Source organism: Dreissena polymorpha, chromosome 15, assembly GCF_020536995.1.
Source record: "Dreissena polymorpha isolate Duluth1 chromosome 15, UMN_Dpol_1.0, whole genome shotgun sequence".
Taxonomy (NCBI): domain Eukaryota; kingdom Metazoa; phylum Mollusca; class Bivalvia; order Myida; family Dreissenidae; genus Dreissena; species Dreissena polymorpha.
The window spans coordinates 31,435,774-31,457,968 of NC_068369.1; the positions used below are offsets into that span (position 1 = coordinate 31,435,774).

General features: G+C 33.1%; 3 protein-coding genes across 10 annotated transcripts in view; all 3 read left to right on the plus strand.

Moving 5' to 3' along the window:
- LOC127861226 (uncharacterized) overlaps positions 1–12,611 on the plus strand; it is a 51,668-nt gene extending 39,057 nt beyond the window's left edge. The window contains exon 11 of the mRNA XM_052399641.1: positions 12,288–12,611. Coding sequence (XP_052255601.1) covers positions 12,288–12,557 — 270 coding nt within the window. The 3' untranslated portion in view covers positions 12,558–12,611. The remainder of the gene's footprint in view (positions 1–12,287) is intronic.
- LOC127861221 (uncharacterized) overlaps positions 1–22,195 on the plus strand; it is a 361,489-nt gene that overhangs the window by 244,396 nt on the left and 94,898 nt on the right. The gene's annotated exons all lie outside the window — the stretch shown is intronic.
- On the plus strand, positions 20,773–22,094 carry LOC127861231 (uncharacterized). The gene is made up of 2 exons (XM_052399648.1): positions 20,773–20,861; positions 21,289–22,094. Exons 1-2 carry the CDS (start codon positions 20,785–20,787, stop codon positions 21,926–21,928), a joined length of 717 nt encoding a protein of 238 aa, XP_052255608.1. The 5' UTR covers positions 20,773–20,784; the 3' UTR covers positions 21,929–22,094.

Sequence of the window (22,195 nt, forward strand, 5' to 3'; positions counted from 1 at the left end):
TGAGCTCTTAAATTTAAATTAAAGAAGGTTGATTGTTTCGATAAACAATGATATTGCGAAACAACATGTGCTTTTCCCCCATTTTCATTCCGGCAATAACAATAAACGTTTCGGATGTGGTTGATCACATTATAAACGGAAGATAAAATTTCAATTGTAAGGAAATTATCCATGAAACTATGAAATGTTACGGGCGTCTTTAACAAATATTCCGGAGTAAATATTCTTACATATATTAGACTGAACAATGGACGTCGTCTACGAAATGCCCGGGATTTCGAAGTTTGGGTTTGCCGACCTGCGACCTAACAGTAAAGCCACTTATACAGGATTTCTACTGGCTTTGCTTATTGGAGTTTTAGGTAAGTCCAACTGTATTAGCGTTCAAAATTAATTTTAGATTCATTGATTAGATCTCTTTTATGCACTGATCTACGAAAATCATTTCGAAATCTAAATTGTATCTATATCGCAATAGAGTAACTTGCTAACAGATTCCCATTACCTTACAATTTCACAAATTTTTAATCCTAACATATAGTTTTAAATTTATATGCATGGGAATAAGCACTGCGTTTTGCAACGATGTAAACTGCGCGCTTACGGTTTTACTATTTGATTTACAATAACACGGCTAAAGGGATACACTAGCTTATCAATCAATTCTAGATACATCGACTATCTCCGGAATCCTCCGTAAATTGATTAACGGAATAAATCGTTTCAGCAGGCGAACCGTGACCTCTCTCAAAATGCATTGCATTCTAACCCGGTAGGTATCAACGTCAGTTCGCTGTTGGTCAGTCCCGGAATCGTTCACTCTGGATCAGCAGACATGTATTGCTTAAATCTGCCTATCTTACGGAGGAGTCCGGAGATAGCCGATGTATCACGAGTGGGAATCGATATTTCAACGGCATCGAGTTAACTTTGGCAAACTGGAAATATATTTTGAAGGTGAACTGCAATGATATTTTGACCAGCAATTAGTATCTGATTTATAGGGTATACGAAGTATCTAATTATCATGGACACATTGCGTGTCATTAATGGATTGTTTATGTATTTTCAACAATAATATTATAAATACTATTTTAGATTGGTTTAATAAACATTATTTCACCAACGTGAACAATATATTTAGCATAACGGGGCTTAATGCATGTGCGTAAAGTGTCGTCCCAGATTAGCCTGTGCAGGCCTCGACAGCTAATCAGCTTCGAAACATCCATTTGTATGATATTCTTCGTTAAAGTAAGTCTCTTCTTAGCGAAAACGAAGTCGGTCGTGATTAGCCTGTGTGAATTTTACACAGCACGGTCCATATGTTTACTTACGCATGGTAGGTAACATTACGTTGCGTATGTACTCGATTTTTTGCAAATAACGTTTTACTACTGACAAAATCTTGAAGTTGTATGTTGATCTGTGTATATTTTTTTCAACCAATAAATTAAATTAGAACTCATGACTGCGAGGAAATGCTTTATAGCAACAAGTATCGTTGGACATTTCTACTTAAGACTGGATTTTTGTTTAGAAGAGACTTCCTTTAAACAAATTCTATAAAAGCTAAAAGTGTCGTCCCTGATTAGCCTGTGTGGACCGCTCATGCTAATCTGGGACGACACTTTACGCACATTCATTAAGCCCCCTTTTCCACTGCATGATTCATTTTTTCTTTTTTGTTTGTCTCCGATTGCTGTTTTAAACTGTGATTATCTCTTCAGTTTTGAAATGCAGGGGTTGGGGTATACTTGAAAAACATTTGGCGTTTGTCCCTGTGCCCGAAAAAACTTTTCACACCGGTAGAAGTGTACAAGAATGGAACTTGTATGCATCGTTCCTTATAACATGAAGTTTCGCATACGTATTTTATTATCAATGGTTAAAAGTCATAATTCTCTTTTACCGAAGAATTTCAATTACATAAGTATCACAACTTGCTACACAATACGACATACGCCGTGACGGGTATTCGTTACGCCATAATTACCGAAGCCTGTTCGTAAGTCTGACCGCATATTAAGCGTACTAGTCGGCAAAACTGGTGTTATTCTTCTAAGTAATGAAGTAGACAGGTACTGAAATAAAAAGGTAGACTGCTTGATGTTTAAGTTTGCTTTGGAACAGAGTCGGTATGTTTACCGGAACTCAAGATAACAGAATTAGGGTCGTTAATGAGGAATTAATTATAAGGTATATGTTCGGTTGCCGGTCTATCCAAACAATTTATGTGTACAGAGGCCAAAACAAAGAAATAGTCGTGGTTCCGAAAACATTAGATTGCTTCGTGATGATTTATGTCGCATTAACTAATGAGCATAAACAACAACATAAACTCTATCCTACGTCCCTCAAATAAAACGAAACAAAAACAAACAAATCCCCCGAAAAACAAAAACAAACAAGCACCGCAAACTACAAATCCAAACAAACGACAACGACAACATACAAACTTCAGCACACACAATAAAACAAACACATGACCAAACGCTTATATCTTATTTCCTTTTTTGAATAACTTCTTAAGTACTCTTTGATTGTTCTGCGACATTTTATTTTGACCACTTCCAATTTTTGTTAAATTTGTCTTTATTTGTCTTAATCGTTCAATGTAATAGAAGCAAAATATAATATGTGTTTTATTATGATTAATGTCATTTCCGTGGATTGTAACCGGATTTATTTTTGATGGGATGTTATTCAGTCACATACTTTTACTTTTGCATTGTATGTGGAAACCTTTTACAAAGATAAAAATAGAAAATAATCCCAGTCTGTACAGGAGCCTTGCTTTAGAAGAACGGGGTTTAATGCAAGTGGTTCTCCAGATATTGAAGTGCGGTGTCCAAAGTATGAGCATATCCCAAAATAAGTTTTAATAATGAGTCTCGCTCTCGGAAACTAGTGTTTAATGCATGATCGCTCTATGAAAACGGTGTTTAATGCATGCTCGCTCTATGAAAACGGTGTTTAATGCATGATCGCTCTCGGAAAACGGTGTTTAATGCATGTTTGCTCTCTGAAAACGGTATTTAGTGCATGCTCGCTCTAGGAAAATGATGTTGAATGCATGTTCGCTCTAGTAAAACGGTGTTGAATGCATGCTCGCTCTAGCAAAAAAGAGTTTAATGTATGTGCGCTCTATGAAAACGATGTTTAATGCATGTGCGCTCTAAGAAAACGGTGTTTAATGCATGTGCGCTCTAGAAAAACGGTGTTTAATGCATGTGTTCTCTAGAAGAACGTTGTTTAGTACATGTGCATCGCTCTAGGAAAACGATGTTTAATGCATGTGCGCAAAGTCTTTCTATATTAGCATGTGCAATCCGACTTTTCAGGGACGACATATTTCGCCTAAACTGGATTTTCGCTATAAAGATCCTTCTTTTTAACAATTTTATCATAAAAGCGGAAAGTGTATTCTCAGATAAGCCTGTGCGGACTTCACAGGCTTATTTGGCTTGACACTTAATACACTAGCATTAAACCCTGCCTTCCAAAATCAAGGCTCTATATATAATAGTAAGTTGGAAAAATATTGAAACGGATTTAGGCTGGGTAAAAGGAACGAACAAACGAACGAACGAACGAACAAAACATGCTCGAGCCATATCTATGAGTAATAGTGTGTTTTTTTCCAGGGGCCAATTTTATAAACAACCCGCCGAACACGTGGTATGGCGGGTACATAAAATGTCGACAAAATAATCAGACCATGTTAAACTGGGGGATGTGGGAGGATGGAACAACGGACCTGAAAATACAATATCCCGTTTGGCTCTACGGCTTCGAAGGGCGAATCCACAACAAAAGTATACCAAGTACATCACAAGTATATGTTCGGAGTATTAAACATGGCAACTGATAACGATAATATATTTTTGTAAGCGATTAAGTACGCTTAAGGTATTCACAACAAGTGACGGGGTTGAGATTAAATGTGAAATTTCGGCACATTCGTTTAATACTTTATAATTCGGGTACACAGCTCTCTGCATTCACATTTGACCTAGATTATTAAATTCATTACAAAAACAACAAAACCAGTTGTAGGAGTTAATGGCCTTTCACGTCCATTAGTAAAGAATTCATCAGGTGTCTGTTAATCCACAATTCACATCCCTGGGTCACAAATTCCTTAGATGACTGATAACGATTGCTCTGTTATGTGTACCGAGTCTTTTGACTCAAACAGAGACGATGCTTTACTTTGTAAATAGTTAATTTATGAATGCATTTGTCGATGTGAAATAAATTATATTATTGTTTTTAAATGTTTAAACATATATTGTTTTTCGCCGCATCGAAATTTTCCGAGAGCGGAGTATTTACTCAGTAGATTAACTTTCATGTAGCTTGCACATAGTTCCAGATTTCTGAATACCTCTTTAAAATCAGGTTCCCTTCTTCAAACAGTCTAAACATCTCTAATCGTTTTCCTTTTATACGTTATTGTAGAGATGTTTTTTAATGTTAATTTCTATACTCACTTTTTTATAACATTTCCATTTTGCCTTTTTTTATACTTAGTCCGGTCGACACAATCAGAAATTTTGCATTTCACCTCAGAAGGGTCCGTTTAATATTTGCATTTAAATTCAGAAACGTGCCTTTTTGGCATGATCACGAGAAATCTATTGTTTCTTAATTTTGTTTCAGACATATTCTTCAAACTCGACCAATTACAAAACACCAGGAAAGCCTATGTTCGTTGCGAGGCGGGTAAGTGTTAGTACACATAACAATGAGTAGTTAGATATAAGTCTTGCAATAAATGCCATTACATTAAAATATATTGTATTCAAATGAACATGCCCAAGTTATTGGAAACGCTATATTTTCTGTTTGATTTTTTGCTATGTACTTTACAAAGCTTGTTTCTGTATTGCTTATAATCTGTTTCGGTGTTATACGTGATAAGTGCACTGTTACAATGGCGGCTGCCTTTTGCAAAATGCTAAATTACGTTTCTCTGCAATAACTTACAATGAAATGGTTTAATTCCAATGTCATTTTACCGAATTCGTGTTCATTTACATCGAATTTATTATATAACATATATATGTTTAAAATTGTTTATTAATTTACCATTTTGTTCACTTCACTCATTTCGTTAAAATGGAATTATATCATATACGCGGGACTACATGTTTTTTTTTTCTGTCATTTTAAAGGCACATCATTCGTTGACAACTATGCCTTTTCCAATTTTGAGCAAGCACACAAATTTTGTAAGAACCATTTTAGTGGAGAAATACTCACAGTGAAGCACACTAACTTGGACAAGTTTGAAAAATTTAAATGGGCTTTTAACAATATGCCTATTTGGACACAAACTGTGGACGTCGGAACATTCCTCAACTGTAAGTTCATCATCATCATCATCATCATCATCATCATCATCATCATCATCATCATACGTAAAAGGTCGAAATTTGACGTTTTAAACGTCAACGTTTAACGTTTGTTACTCATCAGTCCGTCATTCCGTTAACGTTACCCCGCCCTGCGGTGATGAACAGTCACTTACGAGATTGTTTAGTATGATCACCAATAAAACATTCCGCGATCAATTAGTTAATCAATTAAACCTGCACCAAAAAGTGCGTTGAAACACCAACGATACGTTTATATTAATATATGAATACCGACTAGTGAGCAAAAAAGACGTGTATATGTATTATGTAATACATGTCAAAATCAGGCTATTACTATGGATTTTATTAGTTTAAATGTACGCATAAATGTTAAGAAATAAAAATTGAATAGACGTTTGAAATAAATATACTTTTCTTTAATTTTATTTTATGGGACTGGAAGCGAGCGAGAAGTTAAAAATACTACAGTTTATCATTTGACTGTTTCACAATGTTTGTATATATGTATTTTCGTATTACTAACTTTAGGAGAATATGGTTCCGCTTTTCATGTTGCACTTCTTGTACGGCTTTGTTCGACAATACTGATTACCGTTCACGGAAAATAATGTGTCTGGGAATTAAGTCTCATATTAGTGTACTAACTTTAAAAGTAACTCTAAACTTGCGTATATAACGACAAAAATATGTAATTAGCTTTCCATACACTAAAGCTTTTTTTAAGTGAGCTACGTTGCAACGCGAAACGATTGAATAATTTGGATAGTTCTGTTGTTGTCGATATATGTTGTGATGCTACGAGGATTGTTGATATAGAGTATAAAATGCATCACTCATTGTATGAGCACGGATGGCAGAGTGTTCTTAGTGATAGACTTTTGCTCCAGAGGTAAGTGACTCAAGCCAAGTTGAGGGATACTTGTTTTAAACTTTATTCTAGTTTTTTTTTTTACTGGAGCGTTTTAGATCCACTGTTTACATTTATCAATATAAAGCATTCAATGACAAACGTCAATGCATGCCAAAATCCGTGAAAATCCGTGAAAAGGCCTCTTAAATATTAAGATGAATATAAAATTGAAGTAAATGCCGAATTTGAGCCAGCAAACTTATTGATTTGTTGCATTTGTATATGCTTTTGTTCATTCATCTTAAACGTTTACTCATGTTCTATTTAATAATCAAGTGCGCCTTGGAAGGAATCTACTTCACCCATTGAGAAAATGACAAAAACGACACAAATGTTTAAAAACCATGACACAAAATTTTATTTAATATAATTACTTGATATATCAGAACAGAACAGAACATAAATTTATTACACATAAACTGAACAGTTTATATTTGTAAACAAAATATTAATACAAATTACATGAATATATTAAGTGGATTAAAAAGAAATATCATCGTTGGTCCGTTATACAACTTTAAAACGCATTAGTTTCATTAATGTCCAGGCATTTCGAAGCCAGTTTTAATATCGTCCTAATACGCTTTTCAGCTGTTCAGTATATTTTCATTCCACAAATAGGAACAGCCTCCATTGTCACTTAAGTGTACTTCTCGATGCGTGCTGTTGTTTTTTTTTATCAAATGTTTGTTTGTGAATTTGTACGCTACGCAAACAAATGTGTATGTTTTCTTTTTTCTTCTTCTTTTAAAATTTTACAATTATTGTTAATAATAATAATCATACTTCCTAAATTAAGAGCATGTTTGAAAACATTTGATACAAATTTGTATTACATGTTTCAAAAGTATTATTAAAGCATTTTAGAAGACTTCTGTTATGGATTAAGTTTATCACTAGATTTAACCAATTATTTTGATGTTGCACATGTTTTAAATGTTTATAATATGTAGACGATTAAAAGAATAAATTAAAACAACTCTATTGAACTGTTACCAAATGCAAATTAATAGTACAAAGTAAGTTTTTGAATCTATAACTGCTATGTTAGAATAAATAGATGGACTTTATATATTGGCATAATTTAAGACAATACATACAGAAATTCCGAGCACTTATTTGCGATGAGGCATTTATATAAAAAGGTCCGTATTCGCTGTAAGACTGTGTATAGAATGAAGGTTGTGAAATACACTGTAAATACTTGTACTATTCAATTTATACGTATACAACACTTAAAATGGACCTTTTCATGTGTTGATAAATGGAAAAAAATAACATTTTTTTAGATTCGCAAATTTTCGTTGCAGTAATGATATGTGCGAGGACAAAGTAATACTTAACATTAACCATACTAAAAAAAATTCATTATATACATCTTTTGACGATATTAAAACATGAAAATTATAAAACGTTCCAAGCGCAAAACTATTGAATCATTTGAAAAGTTTTGTTGTTGTTGTTATGTATCTTATGTGACACTTCGAGGGTTGCTTATATAAAGTATAAAATGCACAACTAACTGTATGAGCACTGATGACCGAGTGGTTTAAATATAAGACTTAAGTTCCAAGGCTCAGTGATTTGAGCCCATTTGAGGATCAATTTTTTTGTAAATTAAGTATTGTTTTTTTTATGAATCTATTTAGTTCCAATGTTTTCATTTATCAATTTAAATATTAAATGACAAACTTCAATACATGACAAAATCTGTGAAAATGTCTCTTTAAGCTATATTGTTTCAATGTTACTTTGTTTTGCTAGCGGAAGACCTCATAGTGCATTGTTTTGTTCTCAACCAACATGGCGAGTTACGAAAAGACAACTGTACCAAAAGCTATTTGTCCGTCTGCGTGAACGGTACGTATAAATAACTCGTAACGTTCGATTAAACGTTATTTATAGAATGAACCACAACGATTTTGAGTGAAAATGTTAAAAAGAAATTACTCATTATGATCTATTGATCTTTGTTTTTCGGTGGATACAAGGCGCTTTAAAGTTTAGGTGATCGTGATTATAACTATTACTTTGGCAATGATGATAAAAATGATAATGGCGATGATTATGGTGTTGATTGTTATTATTAGTTTTTATTATTATTATTATTATTAGTAGTAGTAGTAGTAGTATAATAATAATTATCAACATGTTTATAATGATTATGATTAGGATGAAAATAGCAATTATAGGGTTCAAATATTCTAAAGCGCACAAATTCATTGTCATGCATCAGATAGACAATATGATGTTAGGAACAACGATGCATCGACTTTTATTTTGGTTTTGAAATTAAATAACTCTATTGCAACTATTTGGTTAATGCTTTCTGATTCTATTTTACCATATGACTTGTGTATTGTTAACTTTTAACATGTTTTATTGTAAGGCGTAAACATTTTGTTTGTTTTCACTAACCAATTATGATCTTTTTGTGTGATTACTCTGAACGTTTTTGTTATATCATGTTGAGTTTTCGATCATTTTGCTGCACCCGATAGAACTGCTTATTTACTGTCTACATGAAGAAATATTATCGCTTACATCTTTCGAAGATTTCTGTCATAAAACATTCTTATCAAAGTTAGAAACAACTCGTGTTTAAGAACATTGTTGACGACAAAAAAAGTTTGGTTATTCAACATTCCTTATTTTTGCGATGTAAATGGAATCAAACTACATTTAGGGTATTAGTCTATCGAAAATATGTATCATGCTTGAATTGTTCGTTCACCCCTTCAGCAACTGTTCGCGACACTATATGGTACATCGGACAAGAGTCGTTGGTGCAAAACTACGATCCGACGTCATCTAGCACACCTGTGGCATCATCCGCGGTTACTTCAGAGTTTATGACGTCACAAGTTACGTCTGAATCTTACATTGGCGTTGATTTAACCACTAACTCACCAAACATCCCGTTTTATTCGGACGTTTCAACCAGCGACCCTAAAAGTAAAGACCGTTAGATCTCTTTAGGCGGATTTAGTCATTCATACCCCTTTAATACCCTTAGGCCGTACCCCAATAACAAGTTCTATAATAAATAAATCGGTACTTATTAAACAGTTAACAAGAAATACGAACTAAAGGCAATGCATTCTATTTTGTATTTTTGTTTATTTTGGTCAAATGTCCAATTATTTAATTGACAGTTTATTTTAATTTGGTGTCGTGAACACTTATATAGTCTATAGACGATATAGTTTATGCATTATGTAGATATAAAATGAATACTTATTCAGAACATGTCATTTCATGCACCGTTGCTTCTTTAAGCACATACAGTGCTTATGGTTTGATTTAAGGATATTGTGATATCCGTCCTACACCACTGTGTGCGTGCATGTTGGCGTCCGTTTATTTGCTCATTCAACGACATTTGCTCTTTAACCGATAAGCAGATTTGAACGAAACTTCACCGTTATAATCAAAAGGCGACATCCTGTCACAGTAATCAAAATCGTTCCGGTCTGCTAGATATGTAGGTACCGGAGCTAAACAATATTTTTATAATTAAACTTTCAAGGCTCAGGGATACAATTTTTAGTGTTCAACAATACGGATTGTTCAATTTATATCCATCGGGTGTAACAAAGTCTTCCCCAGGGGCAAACCTAATATATATAATCTTATATATTAAAAAAAGTAACTTTAAAGTATGTTCCACTGAAACCCTAGAGCTCGAATGTTTTAAATTTGAATGTAACACGGTTAAGTGGAACTCTGGAAAGATTGTTCCTATAATGCCGATGGAATTGAAACTGGCTCCGAATATCACATCATTACTATTGACTAATGTAGTAAATATCTTTAACAATTGTCTTTAAAACCGCAAAAATCATTGGTTTAGTAGTTGTTCTTCAATATCGTGTTGTGGACTTCTACTATCTTTTGATATCATGTATCTTTTGATATTCTTCAACATCGTCTTATGGACTTCTACTATCTTTTGATATCATGCCCAAAGGGTCTGTACAAAGTATATTCTAACCGTGCCCCTATGACTAAAACTGAAAACGCGGATTATTTTTATAGATTTTTGTGAAAGTTTTTTGCAAATGAACCCTATCTTTACCATATGACTAATCGGGCGCGGCCAGGTTTCACCGAAAACATTGTTGATAAAAATCAGACATCATAATCCCTCATTACTTGTTATAGAAAACACGCTATTGTCAACCATAATTTCCAATTGGAACGTTTGTTATTATACATGACGTATTTGTGGTATTGACCCTTATTTATATTGTTAAATTATCTGTAACATAGATGTGCACGCATACCCAGTACAAGAGGAACCAAAAGGTTGTATTTCATAAAATTGCATTTGTTTTGCATTAAACAACATATTTATAATAACGTTTTTGATATTGGTATATCCATTACGTTAACACATGTATTTAATAGCCGAAGAAGAGGCGAAGACATCGTCCATAATTATATGGGTATCAACAACGCTTGGCTCATGTCTGGTTGTACTAATCGTCATAATCGCTTGTTTGTGCTTCAAGAGGAAACAAGGTTAGTAACATTTCATAATTGTTTTTATGCATGTCTTTTACTAAAAATATGTTATAAAAACATGCCCCTAAAACATATGATTCCATTGGACCAACTATTGTATTTTATAAAGAGACTTTTTCATAACAAAGAATCCTTATAATTAATATGTTTAATGATTGTCAAACTATGTTTGTTATTTCGTTTGGTCCTGTAACGACACATGTTTTTACTCAAAATACAGGGAACGACAGTCGAACTACCTTTCAACAGTAAGAATATGCGTATTATACGTTTCATAAATATTCCATTTGGTAACATTTAGACTTTTTATTAAATAAGTCCGGAAATACAACAGTTTAATTGAATTGAATTCAACGTTATTAATATCAATGTGCGGATCATTACATATTGTTTTTTTTTAGGAACGAACTTGTACAGCAATCGAATGGTCCGCAGGGTGAGTTATTTAACATAATTTAATATATTCTGTATATGTTGTTGACCGTGACACAGGCGGCATATCTTAATTAAAAAATGCATCAACGTCATGTTCTCTTTGCAGTACTATGCAGTTTATTTTCTTACAAAATCGTAAACAGAAACAACTGTATTTTAACTATGTTTAAATAAACCAAAGGCATTACACACATGTAACCCGTATGGCGTATTATAATCTTGTTAACGCATTTACAATCATTGTGATATATATTTACCTATTTATTGAAGGTCATGACGACAACATCGATAATTATGATGTCATTCCCGACGATATAACAGAGCGTGAGGCAACGCCGTACACCTCACTCCAGGTTTCTTGAGATGCTTATAGTTGGCTGGCTTTGATGTAACAATGTCACTATGCTACAAATACAGTTTAGTTTAGTACTTGTCGGGTGCAATATTTGAACTGCACATGTCCCAAATAACTGAAGATGATATTTGATTTAGACAGACAGAACTTGCAAAAACAAATTGATCTGATATTTTATTTATTAACAAACGTATTTTATAACTACAAATATTGAACATGTTACGCCCGGTAACCGGGTTTGACCCTAGTTATGATAAATGCATTTGCTCGTAATTCAAAGCAGTGTTTCATCTAATCACGCTTTTGTATTAACGTTTATTTTGATCGCTGCTTAATACCGCAGTTAAATTAATCATACTATTACAGCTTAAGCACGATTAAAACAACGAGAAAAACAATTAATTTTAAACTTACAAACAGACATGTGTCACTTAGTTTGAGATCTGTATAATTTGTAACCGGTTTTAAGCCTCAGCTGATTAAATTGCTGTGACAAAGGCGTCGTACCAAGTTGTAATTAATTTATGTCTTGTATTTTGTTTTTGTTCGTGTTCTGTGTTTTTCAGGCAAATTATAATTTGCCATGAATAAACGCCTAGTGGGGGAACACAATGCTGCCTCTAGTGGCGCCTCTGTAGTTTTAATAATTCGATAATTCGTTTGCATTAATCCACAGATGACAGAAAAGCATCTGTACACTGCCTTGGTGAGACCCAGCTTCATGTCAACAGAAACGTCTTCTGTAATTGGTCAAATAGCCGATAGGGACGTTCACGTTGAGACACAGTTTGAAATGTCCGAACAACAAGAGAACAATTACGACGAATCTGAAAATGACGATCCAGGGGACACAAACTACGATGATGTCGAAGTGTCGGAAAAAGACATACCCGGGCAGACAAACATCGAATCCGAGGCCACAACGTCGTATGTGTTTGTTAAATAAGGTACACATTTAATCAATTCTTCCAAACAGGCATAAATTGTTTTTGGTTGAAGCTTAAACTATGTAGGGATAATATTTTGAAATGCACAACACCAAAGTAAATTGAAAATATCAAAATATATAAGGCAATTTGATTCTAAACAATATTGTTAAACTTGTTCACAAAGTATGTAACTACAGTTTAATTTCCCCAGACGTGTTTAATGTAGAGTGCGTGGAACCAGCAGCTCAGTTGTTGTATCGTCACTGTTGGGTACCGGCGTTAAGAAGATAGAAACCGCATCGAAATAGTCAATTGCTATATGTCATTTAATAATAATCTGATTACTACATACTGTGAACGCTTTGACACTGCGTATACAGTTTATTTTAGACTTTGTGTTTAAATTTGTATTATTTGCGACTTCTTTCTACCCGTAAAATGACACATTTATTTTTAAATTATAATCAATAATATTTACTCCATCTTGTTAACATAATAATACATCCAAACTTTTTTTTGTGTAAGCATATGTTTTATCTTTATTCTTTCCGAATGTTTATGTAAAACAGAATGACGCGTTTAATATATATATAACCGGTTTTAACCCCCAATGCTTTGCATTGACCATTCCAAGGCGGAGACCCCAGCTTTATTATTCTATGTGTGTTTGCTATTTTGTATTGTGCTGTTTCGCACTGTTCTTGCAATCGGTCACTCGCCTTAAATAAAGGACCAACTAATTGTTTATAATGAGAATGTAATACTGCTCAAGCAGCTGGAGTTTCACTTCTTTAAATTTCATCGCATGCAACGATCTAATATTTCGTTTTCAAGTAGGATACACTACTAATATTTTCTCCTGAAACGGTATAATAATAACCACATTACATGTTGTCATTTCTGGTCCGGTATCAACCTTAAATTTTGTTTTCGTGGTAGGTTATAACGAACTACGCTTAGTAAGATCAAACGTACCAGCATGCAATCCAGCGCAGCTCATTCTCCATCACGGTGACTAATCCTCTTAAGATTCGACCTTCTCAACCCCAAAAACACATTGCACCTGAAATCGATCACATAACGGAAATACGACACACACACGTATTGGCAAAATTATAACGCAGGTTAATATAGTCATGATATTAAGGCTACACACTACGTTTTCCTGCGTAAGATGTAAACTTTGAAACAAAAATGGACATGAATATAGTTGAGTTAGAACTTAATGTCGCCAAAAAACGTCAAAATATTATAATAAATGTTTAAACGAATTGTGCGTAATTACTATGTAAATATGTGAATAATTTAACTTAGAATCACAAATAATTTGTAATAATGTACGTAAATTATGATATAACAACGTGTATAGCTATTAAAATCTTACAAATTGTAATTTTCTTATTGGTGTTGTTGGGTTTTTTGGTTTAGTTTTCTTCTTTGTTTTTCCTCATGCAATTCTCCTAAATAGCTTATTTTTACATATACAAACCTTTAGTATTTTTAGTATGTTTTTGTAAATACTTACAATATATATATGTGTTTATTTTCTAATGCCGATTTGTTTGTAGTGTAATGTCATTGTAATGTTCCTCCTAAAACAAGATAATAAAGTAAAAAATAAATAAAAATTCAGAATCAGGCATTGTACGTAATTATTCATTCCCTTGAACCTGTAAACACTTAAAGTGTAAGTGTTTTTACTAAAATATGTACTTCATCAATATATGTGATATATAACATGTATAGATCAATATTAGTCGATCATATAATGTATGTGCTGTGTAAATATTCAACATGTATCTATGTTATCATACTTATTTTTGTATTGTATTGTAATTACAATGTTCCTCCTTAAACATGAAAATAAAACATATACATGAAGCATGCATTATAGGTAAATGTTATATTATTTATTAACTTTACCATGTTATCTTAAATATTGACTTCATCTATATATGTGATATCTAACATGTATAAATCATTATTAGCCGGTCGTAAAATGTATGTGTTATGTGTTTATTGAAAGCATTGGTAAATATTGCATTTTTTCTTCACAAAAGTTCTATCTGTCTTTCATGTTGTCGACAAATGAGTTCAGACTTAGTTCATAATATGATTACGTTTATTTGAAGATTAAACCAAATCATGTATTGCCTAAACAAGGGGAAAATGAAGGTTTTCTACGTGCATATAAACCTCGGCTTGGATGTACGCTTATTTTAAAACTACAATTAGGTTGGAAATTTAAAACTATTTTACCAAGTTTTTTTTCTAAAATTGCTTAGACTACTTTGATTTCAAGTATTCAGCACCGTTTATATTTTAACCAAGAAGCATTTTGACAGAATAATAGGTAAGGATTTTGATAAGTTTTAACATGCAAATAATTATCATAATTGAGACAATACGCCAAATTTCTTCTTCAATTGAAGTTCCATTAGATTAGTAAGTCATCCAGATTGTTTGTATTTACTTGTATGGTACATTTAAATCCAAGATTTCGTTTATTTTGTAAGTGTTAATTTGTTAAATACTTTCACGTTTTCTCCTGCAATTGCTAATTTTATTGTTTACTATTAATTTTGAAAGTTTCAACATTAAACCTTAAAAACCTTAAAAAACGATTTGAATACTTCCCATACTAGTAGACCACAGATTTCAACAATGAAATAATGTTTTTTATGACAACGAGCGGAATGACACAGCAAAAGCACAATATATAGACAATTCGTGCATTGGTTTTATTATTGTTTTATTATTTGTTTAATTTGTTTTATTGTCACATCTGAATATAATTGTACATGTAGTATTGTTTTATCCACTGATTAGTTAACAAGAACGATTTGATTTGTTGTCTTATAAATCAAGACACAAGTGTTGTGTATGTGTTAATATCATGCTTAACGTTGTCCAGATTTGGCAAACTGTAATTTGCACAACAGATCTATGTTAGTCCATATTATACTTAATTTATCTCATTTCTGGCTAATTGCACTGTCCGAAAGCCAGCAGTTTTATCAACAAATGTTAACATTTGCATTAACATGAATAAAATAAGAAGTTTGACAAACATGGGCTTTTATTTAATTTCGAATACGGTTGTTTGACCTGTATTGCATTTTGGAATGTTGGAAGGCTTATTAAAAATCCTTTTTGAAGTTGTGGCACTGCTAAGAAAGTTTGTGAAGAATAGTCACCAATATCAGCAAATTACGCCTTAACTTTTTGAAATGTAAGCCCGTCGTCACAGTAACACTTTGAACTATTTTTGGCAACACAAGTTGCACACTATAAAAATTAACAATATTACATGACTTTATATTAAGTAATCAACACCATAAGCATTTTTACGTCTAACATATGTATAGTATTACTCAGTTTTCTGTTTTATAGTTTAATGAACGTATTTCTGCGAATATGACTATTAAATTTGAGGGATAACACCATACATAACTTCATTTTTTAGATACTTTAGTTTTTAAGTGTTTGCTTATGTCGTTCATTTCAAAGTACTTTTTAGCGCTTTATTTTCATAATTTAAGTAATCATATTTCATTTATTTCAATCTTTGAAATATATATATATTCATATATATGCAAATAAAAAAATACTTTTAAATTCAAAAATATATGAAGAACAAATTTAGTTGTAAACAAAAAAGGCGTAGTAAACAGGACACGTGTTATGCTTATCATTGTGTAATTGTTCAGTGTGGTATAAACGTCCATTTGCTGAACAAAGGCTATATCTTATATCTTAGTTATATATCAACAAGAACTGTTTAGCGAGATATGTAAATACCATACTGTATTAAATGTGTTTACAGGCATTCGGACAACCTGTCTTTTATTGTCTTTTTGTTTATCTTATTTTATTTGTTAATAAGTTTGGGCTTACAAAAAAGTGTTTCCAAACTATTATTTCAAAAAGCACATTTTAAATGGTCCTTTATCAATGAATATTTTGTTAATTCTTCTGACAAATATGTGAGTACCATGCTCTTGTTTCTGTCCCTGTACCGGAAAGGTAATAATATTGATTATTATTTTAGACTATTTCGCAATACATGTATGTGTAACATCACACGATCAAATGACTTACTTTGTTTGTTTCGATTCCCTACTACCAACAATTCTATTAATGTGTGTGATTCCTGAAGAACAACAACTCTATTTGGCTTGATTCCTAAAGAACAATAATGGTTTGATTCACGAAGAACAGCATTTCTATTTGGTTTGATTTCTTATGAGGTTTGGTCTTCAGTATACTGATTCGTAATCACACGTTTTTATCTACACTACGATGTATTCAACAAAGAATTGTATTTTTTTAAATGTCATGGTTTAACACTACAAACAGTGTTTGCATACAAGGACGTGCACTAAAATGCATTTACTTGCCCTGTAATGTAGTTTTTACTTGAACCTCCGAATACGTATAGAGAACAGAGAACATAGAGCCGTCTCTGACTATAGGTATTTGCGTTCAGAAATGGAAGACTGAAATCGAATTAAACCGATTCTAATATATTTTCTTCTCTGCTATTTTTGTGTTTTATTTACAACTTGGCCCCCAAAAACTGCGATAAAAGTAATATACTTTTATTGTTAATTGCATTCGCCATAAATCCTGCATACAATGAGTATATGTTACTTTATATCCATTATCATAATGGAGCCGTTAACTCGGTGCTATGAGTCTAGATTCGATTATTGCGTGTATATGTCATAAAGTGCTTTGTATGTTATCGTATTTATAAGCATTAAATGCAGAGTAATCGCCCTTGGTAACATTGGGGGTCACAATGGGAAAATCAAAGATATTTAAAAATAGTTCCTGTCAATCAATGAAAATTATCGATAATGTTCACTGTTATTTTCACTATTTGAAACAGGTCAATATCAGTTAAAATTCACTGATACTGCTCTTTATACTATCAGAAAGCATAAAATAAATGTGTTTATTTGTATTAGTGTTGTTTTCGAGAAGAAACCTGCTGCCTAGTTGAAATAACATTAAAATATGGACCCACACGTAATACTTATTATCGTTATAAATAGGATTTGCAACACAAAGTGCACATCAGTGAAGCAGGTTTGATACATGTCACGCACAAATATGTCTTTAAAGCTATTTATATCTCCAAACAGCCATATTATTACATATCTTTATATATTATGCATACTTTAATTTTGATAAAAACATAAGCTTCTGAAGAATTCCACAAACAAACATACAAAAGCAAGTCTTAATATATATACTGCACAACTATACACAATTATAATCTTTAGAATAAAACAATATTCAGCCTGTCGTTTGATGGTCGGCTAAGATTGGTCGAGCGTTTTGACGGCCTGGCCTGATTGGTCGAGATTTTCGACGGCCGGTTATTATTGGGATTGGTCGAGATTTTCAACGGCCAGGTATTATTGGTTTAGAGCAAGAGCACACTGCCCGACCATCTGAATGGAACACAAGTAGTCGCACATTGACATTGTCATCACCGCAAGGCGAGTGGTCTAAGGAGAAGTCGTGGTTAGGGGCGTGGGTTTATAGGATGTTGTCCTTAAGGGTTTGGTAGTGGTGTGAGACACTGGCTGATGTGATCCTACTAAAATAATGTATGAATATCGTAATGCATTGTATAATTTATAAAAAATATAGTGTTCATTAAAAGTCATTTTAGTTACTAATACTGCAATAGCTCATACGACAAAAATAAGATGAATATAACACAGCTATTAGAGTGAGATGATAAAACACTTATTTGAAACGTATTGTTATTAAATTGGAAACACAATCATAGCTTAAACGGTTTGTATTTGTTAATTAGAAGGAGAATGGCCACTTTCAGTTCTATGGAAAAGTAAACGTTGGCATATTTCGACGAACACATGACTACTGTGTTTGTCAGTACAAACAAGTCAGTCGTTATTTATCTTAAACGGTTCGTTAGTTCTAAGATAGAGATTACTATTGGCACCTTTCGTGAGAGGAAAACCTATGGGCACAGTCGCATCCTTCAGCGTGAAAGGCAGCGGATTCTAGTCTATTTCCAGAGAGATCCATACAATTCAACAGAAACTCACCACTGGGCACCGTTAGTACCAATGACAGGTACAGCACAAATGTCTGACTTAATAATGACATTTGTCGCCTTGTTTAAAGCACAATACGTCAGCGTAAATCCAGTTAAAGGTCTTGTAAAAATACGTGCAATATTGAAGATATTCTATCACCGATATTTTAAACTCAAATTTCTTTAAGTGAGTTGTTTTGTTATATTATCAACCAGTATGTATTCCAGAAATAGCTCTAGTGGACATATCCAGTAAATTTAGACTGATCACTAGTGTACAAATAAAGTAGACCCTAATTGATTTACAATAATATTTTAATACCTGAGCATATTATTAAAGACAGTGGCTAGTCGTACGGACCAGTAAAAATAGCCAATAGGCTAGCCGTACGTACATTTCATATAGGGACTGTCTAGTCGTACAGCTGTTATAACAAAACATATACAGATTATTTATTGATCTCTGTGCAGATTTCTATTTCACGCGTCATTAAAACACATGCTGATGCATATACTTAAAATTGTGTGCTACCACGCAGGCTGATTAGATAATGATTGTTTATCGCTACATGAACGTTCTGCAACATAATCAGTACATTTGTTTTAGGTATGGACATGTAAATTTATTTCACAGTTAAGGAGTGCAGTACAGGCACCGTGTACTTAAACAAAAACGCCTGTCCGCTGTGTTCACTTTTCCCGATGGGTGACATTTCGTGGGGTTTTGGGGGGGGGGGGGTCAGTACAAAAGGCCTAAAGAAAACCGAAGACTGCGTCTTTGTTATATTACCCAAACAAGCACCGAAAATCCAATATCCTATGTATTCAAAACACAAACTTCATATAAGCACGTGTCTTCTGCTAAAACAATCGTTGTACGTGTCATTTAAAATATCGAAGTAATTCTCGTTTATGATATCGAAAACCGGGATTTGCTTTAAACATTTACAATAACGATATTTATTTTCATAAGATTTGTTGAAAACAAATGAGAACCAAACAAACGTACACAGACAACACAACAAATAAATAATAATGACAAATTAAATATATAAAAAATTGGAGAAACACTTGGATAGAAGGAAATATTAATTGCTTAAAGAAAAACCTGTATCAAGCTTACATCTCAAGTATTGTCGCCTCTGGGTTAAATGAAGGTCAACAACAGCATGGACCCTAGACAGTGGTAGTTCGAGCCGCCACCTTGATTAATAAGGCAGGCATGAGATCGTTCGGTATGTTGTTACATATACAATACTATAAGTCCTTAATTAGGGATAAAATTAATATGAAATAAGAGGAACTTCAAAGTACAAACTGTGAAAGCAGTCCTTTTTAAATATCAAAATATTTATGTGGTACTATTCAAAGATCCAATAGCATTACCCCAAAACACACTCCTGTATAAACATTCAAAATTACACTTGTTTGACTTTGCAAATATTAAAAACAATTCCCTTTAACTGATGAGAATTACCTTTCCACATTTTATACGATTAAACTACCATTCCAAGTAATTCTATTTCAGTAACCATGCAATATTCGGGGGCCGAATATGCTTTCTAACAAGGTAGTGAAAAGAGGCTTATGGAGAAAAACAGGCACTGTGTTTCACAGGTTACACTTCTTTTTCTTCAATAAGACTTACTTTATTAAATTAATATCAGTACATACTTCCAAACAAATTAATAACTGATGATATATATATGTTACCAAACATAATAAACGCACAATTGAATACGTCCGAGTGAAACCCTCAATAAAATTAATAAATAACAGATGACCGACAACTTTTTGGTTGAAAGTGTTTTGAGCAGGAACCGTATAATAACTTTTATTGGAATTGTTCAGATCTATTACAAATAAGGTAAATGTACATCACTGGATCGTGTGTATAGTGGATGTCCATATATGATAATGTTTTTTAACGATTCGAAGAACATAGTGTCCTCTTCTTGATTAAGCGTAGACCTAATCGGTACATTCCAAGCATTTCATCAAAATGATCAAAATGTAGGCTACGTTTACATTGTGATGGGCTTGTTGAAACGATCAAATCTCTTCAAAATAATTGTTTGTTGATAAATAACGTTTACGTTTAGTGAAATCTTACAAGTATTATTATATTTCTGTTATTGTTCTATTCAGAAAAATCACCGGCTTTAATGGCAGGCATCGGCGTGTTGGTTGGGGTACTAGTTGTAGTAGGGATAGGTTTTGCCGTAGTGATGTGTCGAAGACGGTAAACACAGGTTACTTGAAATATAAATGGCATATGAAAACGAAATTATCTTGCAAATAAGCCAAGAATAGAATACTAATGATTGCATTTATATTGATTGATGCTCATACATTATAACATAATTTATTAATAATACATTTCATTAAGTAAGAACATTATGTGTATGTTAGATGTCGAACAAAGTATGTATATGAGATTAATAAGATTAAAAAACAATTGCCATTTTAAAATAATGTGTTTTTTTACTGTTAATTAAATGCATGACAAAATACTACTTTAAGATATAATAAAACTTATTTCCTACGTAAACTGTTTTTATAGAGTATTTGTATGTTCAGCCGTTTGTGTACTAAACCATATCTGATATGGTCAAGTACACAAACGGCTGAACATACAAATAATCTACAAAAAAGTACAATATTTTCAGAGGAATTATTCCTGCCCGTTTGAAGGATAGAGCCCCTGATAGGAAAGATGATAAGCATGACGACATGTTGCCAAATGCAGCGTCAAATGTAGAAAGAGTCCATAAATCAGTGGTTAACCCTAACCACTTTGAACTTGAAAAACAAACCGAGTCAGTGATCGAACAAATCGACCAATACAAAACATCAGATGATCTTGGGACAGACATTCTTGATGAGAACAATTACCACTCAATTGATGAACCGGCGGCGGAACCGCGTGGAAACGTCAGAATCGACTGCATTGATTATGATTGCACCACTAACGGAGCCGCAACATCTCGTGGTATAATCCATGACAATGTATACAATAAACTGAAGCTTGACCGCAAGGGAAACTATGAACATGTTAAGGGATCATGTCAGATTAATAGCATCACGACAAACAACGATTACGATACGACTTCAACTCTTAAGACGATAAGCCCTCATTGCAACGACGACTATGACCATGTGGGTGACATGGGGCATGCTCATGCCCTCTCGTCAAGCGATGACGATTATAGCTCAGCAGTGAAGTGCGCGGCGCATGCACGAGGCTCTGCCGCAGAATTGGACAAGCGTGATGACAGTCATGGGCTAAATCCGTTCGTCAAAGTTTAAGTAGTCAACGACACCAGAGATATGTGTTATTCTTAGAAATTAATAAACGCACAAGGCTTCTTCGTGTTACTGCAGGAGTTATGTACATTTTAACTGATTGGTGATGTAAGAAAGAACCGTAGTACTCTTACAATTTATTTGATGTGTCTTCATTAATATTATATTTTATTATATACCTGTTTAATGCTTTTAACAAAACACAGGTTGTATCAATCGTTGAAGTAAATAATCCCGTATTACGCTACTAGCTGTTTCCAATTCCGTATT

Excerpts from the sequence above, each read along its gene's own strand:
- LOC127861231 (XM_052399648.1), top strand. The coding sequence starts at position 20,785 with ATGGCAGGCATCGGCGTGTTGGTTGGGGTACTAGTTGTAGTAGGGATA. Across the intron at positions 20,862-21,288 it reads GTAGTGATGTGTCGAAGACG|AGGAATTATTCCTGCCCGTT; the intron begins GTAAACACAGGT and ends CAATATTTTCAG.